Source organism: Puntigrus tetrazona, chromosome 16 (genome assembly GCF_018831695.1).
Source record: "Puntigrus tetrazona isolate hp1 chromosome 16, ASM1883169v1, whole genome shotgun sequence".
Taxonomy (NCBI): Eukaryota; Metazoa; Chordata; class Actinopteri; order Cypriniformes; family Cyprinidae; genus Puntigrus; species Puntigrus tetrazona.
This window is the reverse complement of record NC_056714.1, coordinates 5,716,744-5,730,181: the sequence shown is the minus strand read 5'-3', so window position 1 is coordinate 5,730,181 and position 13,438 is coordinate 5,716,744. Positions and strand designations below refer to the sequence as shown.

At 38.7% G+C, this 13,438-nt stretch overlaps 1 protein-coding gene across 1 annotated transcript in view; it reads right to left on the bottom strand.

Moving 5' to 3' along the window:
* Positions 1 to 8,349: 8,349 nt before the first annotated feature.
* The window catches only part of plecb (plectin b), a 62,863-nt gene continuing 57,774 nt past the window's right edge, over positions 8,350 to 13,438 (bottom strand). The window contains 14 exon segments of the mRNA XM_043261625.1: positions 8,350 to 9,193; positions 9,195 to 9,400; positions 9,403 to 9,496; positions 9,498 to 9,767; positions 9,769 to 10,038; positions 10,041 to 10,352; positions 10,355 to 10,561; positions 10,563 to 10,652; positions 10,654 to 10,752; positions 10,755 to 11,206; positions 11,209 to 11,800; positions 11,802 to 12,329; positions 12,331 to 12,818; positions 12,821 to 13,437. Coding sequence (XP_043117560.1) covers positions 9,170 to 9,193; positions 9,195 to 9,400; positions 9,403 to 9,496; positions 9,498 to 9,767; positions 9,769 to 10,038; positions 10,041 to 10,352; positions 10,355 to 10,561; positions 10,563 to 10,652; positions 10,654 to 10,752; positions 10,755 to 11,206; positions 11,209 to 11,800; positions 11,802 to 12,329; positions 12,331 to 12,818; positions 12,821 to 13,437 — 4,249 coding nt within the window. The 3' untranslated portion in view covers positions 8,350 to 9,169.

Below are 13,438 nucleotides of genomic sequence, written 5' to 3'. Positions count from 1 at the left end.
TATTCCCACATAGAAAAACTATATGATATATATATATATATATATATATATATATATATATATATATATATATATATATAAGCCAAGAGATACAAAATCATCAGTTGTCCATTTGGCTGTGCTGAACTGCCATTATATGACAGAAAGGCCTGGTTACTCACAGGGAAAATCTAATTGTCCTCCCGTTTCATTTTAGCAGTGTATAAATCATATAACATTCAAGGCGATTTTTACTCATATAGCAATGTAATCTTACAAATTCAGCTTATATACTTATGAGTTCCTCCAAAATCCTATTACTTAAAATGCCCTACCCAGTTCATGCATATATATACTGTATATATTGGGCTTAATGGACTGTATAAACTCACAATCCCGAGTAATATATCAGCCTGGATCTGTGTGTACTGCACATGTAGCTTGTATGTTCAGAGAGCAGCAGATGAATCAGCGTAATGCCAAATGTCTTGCAGATGTGGCCAAATGTGATCACGGGTCCCCTGTGTGCAAGCTACCCAGAGAGAGCCTAAAGTGGATTAATCCACAGACGTTCTCCTCCCCATACTCTGCTTCAAATCAATAACACACAGGCTCCTCTGGTATATAATTGCTTTTACTCTGTCCGTGTTTTCACGACGACTACCACACTCGTCCACTATACGACTGAAAATATCAAACCTGGCGGTGTATCACAGTAACGGTCACTTCCGCTGACGCTCATTGCTTAAAGAGCTTCCCTGCTGGGATACTGAAATGAACCCATCACAGAGGATCAAACACAAAAGAAGCTGACAGAGTAAACCACAGTCCTATTAACCTTTTGATGGAGCAGTTATTATGCAATCAATCACAGTCTCTGCATAAGCCCGAGCTAGTAAAAGGGGCAATAATCTTTTAAAATAATCAGAAAAGTCTTTATCTCATGCGAAACAATGAGGATTCGTGTGTGAGAAGGTTCTTCAGCAACTCCACAGAAGAATCATTTTAGAATCATCCAGGTCAAAAAGAAACCATCTCTTTCTTACCTTTTTATAATCTGGAGAACAGACAAAAGGAGTTCTTCAGATATTAAAGGTTCTTTATGGAACCATTCAGACAAAAATGTTCTTCTATGACACTGTGTTTTCAAACTCAACGAATCGTATTTCAAATAAACTCATTTATTGCGAAATACCTGACTTCTAATAAAAACTACAACATGACCAGCCACTGAATCGCCTTTTGAGACGGCCTTCATTTATGGGTTGTCAGAAACAACCAAAAGACCAGGACAGCCCTAAGAAATCTTTAGGAACTAGAATTATTTGCATAATGCTGGGACGAGTATGATGAGTATTTAATTATTATCTAGTTGATATTGAATACACATTTTAATATATGAAGTACTATGCAACACACAACAATAAAATGCAATGGTATGCTATATTGTTGTTATATGTTCATGCTGAATGTATAATTCAGCAAAAGCATTAAATTATGACACAATACATTGACTGAAAGCAACTTCTTTTTGCACACGTGTTTAGTCATAGCTCCTTACTGGAAAAGTTGTGTATTGAAAATTATTTTGAGAAACATCAATGATACTTAAAGTAGTTAAGTTAGTAAGTGCCTAGTAAGTGTTAAAGAGCCATACCGGTCATACATTTATTTTGTTGATGTAACCTGAATTTAACGATGTTAAATAATTACATTAAAAACAATTCATTATTAATGCAGTTTTATATTATCGGTGTACTTTACAGAAAGCTGATCATTAGCGACGCATCTAAAAGCTGATCTGATACACAGATGTGAATATGGTAATTAAAGAGACTAGACACACCTGAGTCGATGGCCAGGTGCCAGACAGAGTCCCCAGAATACTGACAGTGTGAACACAAGCACTTCTAGTGTGCATTACCAGGACACGATTACCTTAAAGATGCTAGATTCCCTCAAAATTAAAACCTGTCATCGCTCACTCTTGCACAAACCGGCACAAACCCCTTTCCCCAATTTTTTAAAAATATCTGGCCAATGACAGGATTTTCATTCTTAGACTTTACGTGATTGATTATGCACAGATGTGTATGATGTGCGGCATTATGAATAATATGATGATAAAAAATTTGTGGTAGCACTTTTAAAATAAGGTTCCATGTGTTAGTGTTAGTTAACAACACCAGGTCACGTAAACGAATGATGAAAAATAATTCTACACCATTTATTAGTTATTGCCAATTTAAACTTACATTGAATAATTGTAACAAAAATGAACAAACAATAAATAATGCCATACTGTAAAAGTGGTACACCTTATTTTACCGTCTCCTATTAACTTCATTAGCATGCAGTTCCCTTAATCCTTAAATTCCATACTAAACCTAACAACTACTTTACTAACTACTTAGGTTACACTTTATTTTGTTAGTCCAATTTAGACATTCTGCTAGCTATACTATAAGTAGCTAATTTAATAGACCAATTCTCCTTTCATTTGCAACTACTAACTCTCAGAGTAACTGTTTAGGGTTAGTAGTTTAGGGTTAGTAGAATAAGTTGACTCTATACTTGTGAAGTTTCTGATTGTATGTAGTATGCTGTGCTAGGAGATATTAAGCAGACAGTCTACAAATACTCTGCTAGTTGACGTGTAGTTACTTACTGTTAGTAGAATACTTGAAGTGGACTATTGATGTAAAGTGTTTTGGAAAAAGTTGGCATTTACTGAGGCAAAAGTCAACAGTGAGAATCAATTTTCTTTTAACAGTGTATGAAGCTTAACATCACTGTGTGTGTGCCAAGTTCATTAAGAGTTCTCATATTAAGAGTAAAAATAAACAGGCTCTCTTACTGAAAGAGTAAAACACTTGAGAAGAAATGAGAAGAAAAAGCGTGTTTGTCTGAGGAGCTCTAAGCAGAGGAGGAGGCTGTCATTAGAAGGGTCCGGTCGGGGAGAAGGAGACCATGCTGTGCCGTGACCCTTCACCCCGCTCCATCACGGCTCTGTTTACAGGTTATGTGTGCGAGGCTCATTTGAGATGCAGAGTTTGCCACAGGCTCAGGATAAAGACACACAGACACACAAAGACTTCACCGTTAGTAGGAAGCAGCGGATGAGGCCCTGGGCAAGAGTCAGAGCTGCAGACTCCACACTGAAAGACAAAACCAAAACTCAAAATAAAGCTTGCTACAAGTGAATAACTCATACTGATACTAACCTAAGGATGTTCACCTGTAAACCAAACACCAGGTGAAATCGAAACAATATACCTGCAACAGTCCCACAGACTGAGACAGAAGGAGGGGCCCGAGCCATGTTTGGGAACCAGACCAGATCACAGATACTCTATATCTGTTTTATTACCAGATAATAAAAATTAATAAATAATTGCTACATTTTATCTTTCAGTTTGGGCCTTTTCTCATAATTATGTTTTTTCTTACGGTTGCACATTTATATCTCAAATTAGATTTTTTTTCTTAGATTGAGAGATGAACATTTTTAATTGCGAGTCACTAAAGTTCAATTCTGATGAAAAGAAATGTCCTTTTAATTAGAATTCATGTCAGCAATTTCCTTTTTATTTCATTTTTATTTTGTGTTTTTACACAGTGACAGAAACGCTCCATGCGTATTCACCACGAGATAAAAAGCTGATTTAAAATCACGATTTGGCCTTTTTTTTTTGGCAATTCAGAATTGTGAAATTTAAACGTACCTTATTTAAGCGTAAAAGTCGAATTATGAGATTAATAACTGCAAATTACAATTGTTATTTTTTTTCTTGCAAGGTGTTTTTGTTGCAACTCACTTTATAAGAATTGCGAATATACTGCATTCCGGTATATGTGAAAAACGGTGAAATTATGAATTGCAATTACCTTTTGAATTTAATACTTTTTAAATATATTCTGAATTTGATCAGTTTCTCGCAATTTGAGATTAAAGCCACGCAATGACTCTCATCCTAAGCCACGATCTTTCTTCAGATCAGTTATCATTTACCTGAGCGAGACACTGAGGGATAAAGCAGAGAGAGGAGTGTTACAACATTTCCATTGTGGACAGATAAGAGAAGGTTCACTGTAAGACGCTGTGTTTTCCTGCGGTCCGTCAGCGGCTCATCGGAGTCTAATGTGCTTTCAGAGTGCTCTCTCATGTGTGCCCGGGGCCCCTCACAAACCTGGAGCCCGCTCTCCTCCAACAAAAGAGCTGTCCTCTGAGGAGTTTCTCCTCTCGCAGGGCTCGCCGATTTATGGCCATAGCTCAAGCATATTCTTTGAGCATATTTGATAAGGATGCTTATCCCAGCACCATGGGGACAGTGTGTGCTACAAGCTCTCTAGCACCGCCGCTTTGATCAGCTTTTTTCTCATCAAAAAAGGCCCTGCCCATACAATTACCACTCAACAAAGAGGCCGGCGTGAGTCCGGACTCGCTTTTTTCTTCCCAGGTGGTCACGATGAAGAATACCACATTGCATAAACGTCTCTCCACTTTTCTCCAAACCTTAATGTTCTTCTCCTTACAGTGTGATGTCACGAGAAGTGAGATGTACTTCATCACAAGACAAAAGAATGGAAAGCCTGGGTGGAGACGGTTAAAAAGACTCGGTAGCGGAACAAAAGAAACTCGAGGTTATTCGATATTCCGATAGGAAGTCGTAACAGAAGATAATAAAGCGACAACCGTGAAAGGTATGTTTTGTATGAAGAGGATACAGTGGATCACCACCGCAGCAAATCAAATTTCACATCACATTTGTTTAGCAATTGAAAATGCAATAATGGTTTCTTACTAAATTTGTAGTATCTATTCAAGCATCAAACTTTCTCACAAAATATGGGGCTTTTTGTCGAAATGTTGTTGCTTTTACCATTTTGTTATTGCTGTCTTCCTCTGAGCGTGTGATGTTTATTGGGGCATTCTCTAATAAAAACAATTCAATATTTTGAAATAAATACATCTCTCTCTGTCTCTCTCTCTCTCTCTCTCTCTCTCTCTCTCTCTCTCTCTCTCTCTCTCTCTCTCTCTCTCTCTCTCTCTCTCTCTCTCTCTCTCTCTCTCTCTCTCTCTCTCTCTCTCTCTCTCTCTCTCTCTCTCTCTCTCTCTCTCTGTCTCTCTGTCTCTCTCTCTCTGTCTCTCTCTCTCTCTCTCTCTCTCTCTCTCTCTCTCTCTGTTCCCTCTCTCTCTCTCTCTGTCTCTCCTGCCCGGGGGTGTACAGGTTGTAAGAGACTCACAGCAGGGTCGAGCTGGAGGGAGTTCCCTTTCTCCATGGTCTTCAGCCAGTGTCTCAGAGCCCTGATCTGGACTCCTCTCTGAACTCACTCTGCCACTGACTCCACTCCTCTGCATCCATCCTACAACAGTACAAGAACACAGACCGATACATGTATATCAAATCATAAATATCAAATACATATAGAATTTTATGTTTTAGTCACTACATCGGAATGATATTTCATGTGTGTTTCTATTGCTCTTAAAATGTAGAAAATATCTTATGCATGCTGAGAGGAACAATATCTGAGTGACATTATGAGTGTTCCTTTTTGGCCATGCTTTTGTGAAGGTCTCGCCTTTAACAATCCATTAACTACGATTTTTGCTTCAAAGTCCTAATTCGCTGCTTATTAATATTTAGTAATAGGGTGGTTATTAAATTTAGGTATTGGGCAGATTAGTGTTAGTAGAAAATGGTTGTGTAGCATTAAGCATTAATAAACAGCACTAAGCATGCTAATAAGCAAACTTAGAAGCTATTATTGGTTCCTATATTAAAGTATCGTTTCATATTTTATAGATATTTTGACAACAGGCCCTTTAATGTGTCATAACAGAATTAGAATAACTGTATTGTGAATTTTGTTAGTCGTGACAGAGAGTGGAGTGACTATATATTCAGCTTTGCCTTAATAATTTAATACAATTATAACACAGGGCTTTCTTTGGACATGTGAAAAGTCCTGCTGGAAGAAGAAGAAGAAGAAAAGAGCAGGCTGAGATGGCTTGCTGATCTTAGTTGTAGTTTTGTCTGGTCTTGCTGGTCTCAGTTTCAGAGAGCCGGGTAAGACCAGACAATCAATCTAAGGTTTCTTTAGGCTGGATTTTCAGCAGGTGTATCATAGCTGTTATATCATGGATTTTGAGAGCTGGCAGAGCTTGCATCTAAAACATGTCAGTAATATTAATGTGTAAATAACATCAGTTTAGGTGAAATCTCCATCAATGAGTTAAAGCCTGTAAATCACAATCACTGTGAAGATGAATTCAATGGAAAAGCATAATGATCATCTCATAATATAATATAATATGAGTCTATAGTCTTTAGCCCAGACATGACCTACAGCCTTTGTGGAATGTAATTGAAAATATACTGGGGTTTATTATTAAATTAAAATATAAAATGGCAAAAATGAACATTAGGCCTATATGTTTAATTCAACCGATTGCACTGCCTTTCTTTCTTGGAGCAGCTGCTTCCTGAAACACAGGGACATCAACCGAACACACGCTTATTGATTCATTCACAATGAACTATTGATTGCATAAGAAACATTTTCAAATAACCTTTTTAAACGACTTTAAGAAGATTAATTCTATTTTTTGTGCTGATCTGAAGACGTACCACAGAGCCACCATCATGCACGGGCACAGTTAATGCAGGAGGAGCAGAGAGGCTGTCGGATGTGTAATGGCACAAAGGAAGGCCATCCATAAGTGTGTCTCCTTCTGGGTTCTGTCTTTCATCCTAAAGATTTAACATAATGTCATCTGAACCCGTCATTCCACTTCCCCACCACCAGAGGACAGCATGCACAGAACACTGACTGTTTCTCTGATTAGCAACATACTTCCTGTCTGTATAATGTAATATATAGTCTGGCGATTACTTATTTTGTAAAAGTATTCAGATATACGATTGCTAGAAATATGTGTAATGTATTGTTTTTTACATGTCATAGTGACATGGATGATGATTTCGACTAAAAACAAGATAAAAGATAAACACAAACTCTACAAAGTCTGGAACTGATTTTTCCAAAATATATTTATTTACACTTGAGTATAGTGTTATTAACTCACACTTTATTACCAGCATTTCTAAAGGAAAAAGTTCATCCACCAGTTAGTATTTCATACATCTTTTACTCATATAATCTTCCATATATTTAATTGTAAATTCAAAAATCTATTCTTCATCTTTTAGAACACTTTATAGCAAGTTAGTAAAACATGCAAAAATATATTTTATATATACAACATCAAAAAGAAAAACAAACAAAAGCAAAAGAAAGAAAAAATCAAGTACAATTAATATAAAAACAAGCAAAGAAATACATAGGAGGAAAAAATGAGCAAAATGCGTTGTTGCTGTTTTTTTGTGGCACAGGAAATGTAAAAATAACAAAATTAATTGCCATACACTTAATGAGCCTCTAAATACATTCAGTCAAAGATGTAATCTGTATTTATTTGTATTATGTAAATGTGCAATGCAGTACGATGGTTTGCATACTGTATCTAATGCATTGAGTGCTTTATTAAAATCTCATATTGGGGCTAAAATCAATATATGCAATAGAACTAAATAAAAGTCCATATTAAGGTCAATTTAATGGATCCAATTCTTGTGTTTGAATGATTTTGTGTAACTCCAAAGTCCAGCTCCCAGCTGATGTCCACTAAAGTGTCAGTTCTTGATATGATATCCAAGGCAAACTTCAAGGTAGCCCTAGCTGCCTAGTGTCTTCATGCAAATGGCAGATGCAATGGAAGGAGGAAACCCTCAGTGAGACTCTAAAAACAACATTGAAAATATACTGTGAAGCTAAACAAAATGACAAAAGGGCAACAAAACAGTGAATGAAGGGAAACTAAAATATCAAACGTAGGTACATACAAGGCAAAATAATAGAGAGATGGTGAATTTTGAATGAATACCTGAATGTGTAAGAATGTGGGCTGCTGATGAGCATCATTCACCTCCAGAAGTTGTCCATAACTAGTAACCGATGATCTCTCATGAGAAAAAAACACAACAAAACAGACACTAGCATTTTAGAAGCATACATACGGTATTGCATTCAATTTTTATACAAAAAAAGACTGATAGGTGTTGAGACAATGAAAATAATATATAAAAGTAAAATCAATGTGCTCATTAGGAATCAGCGACAATATACGTAAATTTAGTTCAACTTACAAGTACTACATTTCATCCAGCTCTGCCCAGATGTTATGAGTGAGGTATGGATCAGACACCTGAGACATCTGAAATCTTCACTGGATATCACATCAGTGGAGGACTGAGAGTAAATCTGGGCCTTGAGGACTCCTTTATAGGGTAGTCAGGAGCATTAAAAAGGACTTTGGAGATGGACTGGATCCAGTAAATGTAAAATGGACTTTCATAACAAAAATAACATTTTGTTTTAGGGGACTTTAAAATTGGCCTGTTGTACAAAGTGCTTGCTCCTCCTTTAGTGTGTATGTATGTTAAATGCATAGGTGTAGTGTTTTTACATTCTGCTAAAACCAGCGGCATCTTTTATTTGATATGATGGCTAGCATCCTCTAATATATCCATCTATCAAATCTATACAAGTATGTAAAAACAACCACACTTTGTCTACTGACTTTTTTTTTTTTGTAAAACTTGGTATATTTTTCTGGTACATTATGCTTAAATAAACTTAAGTACAAAAAGAATTTCCTAAAATAACATGTAGAAATGTAATAGTAAGTAAATACAGTCTAATTAGAGTTTGACAAAAAAAAATAAAAATCTCCAAAATGTAATTTGCTGAATTTTTTACGTTTCAGATTTTAGATGATGTAATTAAGTATAAAAAGAAAGAAAAAAATATCAATTTCAAAATATGCAGTATCTTTATGAACTGAAATAAATCAAAACTAGACAACTACTGTATGATTAAAGATAACCAGGTAATGGTTCTCAGGCATCCAAAATACATAAAATGGGAACTTAACCATCGCCAGACAGATACTGGTAGTTTTTGGAATGCATTTTCCTATACCAAACACATGCAAAGCAGAATAAAGTGATTCTTTTTTTTTTCTTTGAATTATTTCTGTGTCTTATGTAACTGTAGTGTATAAAGTCAGCATTGAATATGAAAGCTGCAGGACCATGTGGTAGGTTTGTTGTAAGGTCCGGCTTTAAAATCTGCGGCTGTAACTAGAGGGAAGTATACGAGGATGAGGAGATGTTCATGCTGAATCCAGAGCCAGTAGCATCAAAGCTGCCTCTTCTTGAACCTGACCTAGAGCCTGTCCTGGATCCAGACCGAGAACCAGAAGCAGATGCAGCACCACTGACATTGTAAGGGCTGTAAAGACCTTTACTGGATACTGAGGAAGCTTCCAGAAGCCTAAGACCAGATCCCTCTCAACCATGCTTCTGTCCATGGCATCTTTGTAGGAGATCTTCAGTTTGGTTTTAGGGCACGTAAGGTATTTTGTGTAAGCACTCACATCTCTGAGCTTTTTGTGCTGTACGGCCATCAATAGCAGCTTTTCTGATCGCCTCCTCAAGGGAGATTCGTCCCTCAACCTCTGGCTCAATTAGACCACCAGTAAGATACTGCACTTCCAGGAAACGTTGCCCTGCCTCATAGTAAAGCCAGCCTTTCTTGAGAGCCTGAGCAGCAGACATTCTGACTTTTGTACGAGGATCCTCAAACCCATGGAAAGCTTTCTGGGCCAAGTTGAGTCTGTCAACCATTATCTTGTCAATAAGACCCTTCTCTGTGGCTTCCGGCAACTGAGAATTTCTCTCCAGTAGATGGGTCTATTATGCCACCAGTGCAAGCCTGTGCCTCCAACAGTCTCTGGCCAGTTATAGAATCCACTAAGTTCCTACGCATGGCTTCAGTGACAGAAACTTTTTCTAGACTATCTGTATCAAGGATTCCAGCCACAGGACCAGTCTCCTCAGTTGGATCATTCCATACAGTTGCAGGAGTTTTGATGGAAGGTATGGGGCTCATTGGAAAAGAGGAGGTGGATCCAAAAGAGGAGGAGCGAGGAACGTGAAGCCACTCATGTTTCCAGATAACATATCAGCAAATTCTGTGATAGAGAGGGTGCCAGCACGGTACTGCTCAATTGCACTCTGGTCAATAAGACCTCTTGAGATAGCATCATCAATGTCATACTGGCGACCTGATCTTCGGTCAATGAGTATAGACTTTTCAACCCCTTCTGAAGATGTCATTGTGATTTCTTCCCACTCACATTCCTGCTCTGAAAGTTCAATGTAAGTCTGATGGTCAATTAGTCCTTTGCGGTAGGCTTCATACACAGACATCTCTTTGCCTGAGTCAGGATCAACAATGACTACTTCTGCGCTTGCGTAACAGAGGATTTAGAAGAAGTCTTTCTCTCACGCTTTTCTTTAAGGAGCAAGAGCACAAGACCTGTGTCTGGGTCAACAATGCACCTGTCCATCAGTTGCAGGTAGGTAAGATTCTCCTCTGTGTTTGGGTCAAAGAAGCCCTTTGTGTCATCCGATGGGTCACTGAGGATCTCATTCATCTCCTCATCGAAAAAAGCCTCGGTTGTAAGCCACTTCAACTGGCAGTCGGTGACTCTGCTCAGGGTCAATGATTCCTCCAGTAGCAATCTGGGCCTCAAGAAGACGGCAATCCATGGTCTCTCAAAATCAGGCCCTTTTTCATGGCCTGAAACAGTGAAATCATTTTGCCTGTATATGGATCTCTATAGCCAGTCACAGCCCTCTCTCAGCAGACAGGAGCTTGTCTTTGAACTCTGGACCGACGATTCCCATCTTGACTGCTTCATTTACAGTTAACTTGAGGTTCTTAATAGGGTCAATGATATAACCTGTGGCTGCTTGGGCTTCCAGCAACTCAAAAGCAGTGCCTGGCCTAATCATATTCTTTTTCATGGCTTGGTAGATAGATAGTCTGTCTTTAGTAGACTCCACAAACACACCAGCAATACAGCTTGAGCCTTCAAGATATTTTCGCAAGCTATCGCTCACCTCCTCCACCGTTAGTAGTCCCTCATTAAGCTTGCTGACTGTTTGTTAAGTCTATGATTTTTGAGCGAATAACTCTTCTATTGTTATTTCTTTTCTGAGACCTTTGAAGAGCAGTCTTTTGTCTCCTAGAGACAACAAATATTGCCCATCTTTGTCTACCTTGCATCTTTTCAGAAGCTGAGAATATGAAACTTTTCATCAGTCAATGGGTCGACGTATCCTTTAACCTCATCGGAGAGCTTTTCATTTATCTCTTTGTTAATATATCCACGTTGTGTGGCAATCTCTGTTGGCAAGTGGAAGTTATATTCTGGATCAATGATGCCACCTGTTGCTGTTTGAGCTTCAAGAAGTTTTAGGGCATAGTCCTCTGGGACAAGGTCCTTTTTCATTGCTTGGAAGAGGGAGATAACCTTTCCACTATATGGGTCCTTATAGCCAGTGACTGCTCTCTCTGCAGACAGGAGCTTATCATGAAGTTCTGGGCCCACTACGCCTTTACGCACTGCTTCATCTACAGTGAGCATTTCATTTCTGACAGGATCAATTATAAATCCAGTGGCTGCTTGAGCCTCCAAGAGGCCATTGCAATGTCTGGCTTCATCAGCTCTCTTCATTGCTTGATAAATGCTCATCTTGGCATTTGAATCAGTCACCACACCAGCAACACTGCCAGTTCCATACAAATACTGCTTAACACTTTGCAACTCCATTACATCACGCATAGTCTTATTCTCTTTCTTTAGCAGGTTGTAAGTCTCAAGGTCGATGATACGAGCATTGTAAAAGATCTTCAATAGTGATTTGACGTCTTCTTGTGCTCCCAGTCTGGGTGCCCCCCTGTAATTATTTTCTCTGCTCCAGAATCTCAATTATAATGATAATCATTCGTTCCTTTGTTAAATTGCCAGAACGATATTCTTCTAGAAGCCGAGCCCTCTGATCCTCAGGTATTAGATTTGAATTCATGACATCCCAGAGAGACATAGAGCCCTGACCTTCGATAGGTAGGTCAATCTGGGTATTGGATAGATCACTCTGGGTTTGTTCTTCACTGTAAAGGTATGTCTTCTCCACAACTGTTGGGGCCTGTGGTTTGGAGAGCTTCAGTAGATGTAAGCCTGTATTGGAATCTGTCATGCACTTGTCTTTCAACTGTTTGTATGATACACTCTCATCAGATGCAGGGTCAGAGAAGTACTTGCTTTCAGCGATGCTGCTGGCCAGCTGTTTGGTAACATACCCACGCTGGATTGCGTTTTCAACAGGAATGCGATGACTGTTTACTGGATCAATAATTCCACCAGATGCCAGTTTGCGCCTCCAAGAGAGGCATAGCATGTTCTTTGGGGATGAGGTCTTTGTCCATAGCTTGATATAGGGAGATCTTATTGCCCGTGAATGGGTCTTTATATCCAGTGACGGCTTTTTCAGCAGAGAGAAGTTTCTCATGAAGCTCTGGGCCAACAAGACCTGCTTTAACAGCATCATCCACAGTGAGACATTCATTTCTTGATGGATCCACAATAAATCCTGTGGCAGCTTGAGCTTCAAGCAAGGAAATACCTGTGTTCTGTCTGAGGAATTTCCTTTTCATTGCTTGATAGATGCTAATTTTCTCTTTTGTAGGCTCAAGGTAAACTCCAGCAATGCTCTCAGAGCCTTGAAGATACTTGTTGACTGATGCATTTTTGCTGACCTCCTTTGGAGACTTTTTACCTTGTTCGAGCAAATCAAAGGTAGACTTATCAATGATTTTGGAGTCAAATAATGACTTAGCTGGAACTGGTGCCCTAAGTCCTTAAAGCAGCCCTCTTCTTGCTTCTTGGCCTCTGTCTTGGTAACAATTTCAATTAAAATCTTTATAATCTTCTCAATTGTCATTTTCCCAGATCTGTATTGTCTTATTAGGTCAAGCCTTTGCTCTTCAGTGATATAGTCAAAGTTAATGAGCTCCCATAAGGTAATTTTTCTCCCTTTGAACGGTCCACTTTGAAGTTCAACAGTTGCCTGAGTCATTGCATCCTTGGTCTGGGCATCAGTGTACTTCATCTCCTCTTTGGCATTGATCGCTTGTTCAGACAAAGGCAGAAGCTGAAAACCAGTCTTTTTGTCAGTGACACAACGTTTATATAGCTGTGGATATGTCAGATATTCCTGAGTGTTTGGGTCAAAGTATCCCTTAACTTCATCACTTTGGCTGCTCAAAAACTTTTGGGTTGCATCATCAAAGCAGCCCTTTGCGCAGGAAATGTCATGTGGAATACGGTGACTTTGAACGGGATCAATGATGCCTCCGGGTTGCGAAGCAGCGTCAAGCAGTCGGATTCCTTGTTCCTTCATGATCAGATCTTTCTTCATAGCCTCAAACAGAGAAATAGTTTTTCCAGTGTAAGGATCTTTATAGCCTGTGACAGCTCTCT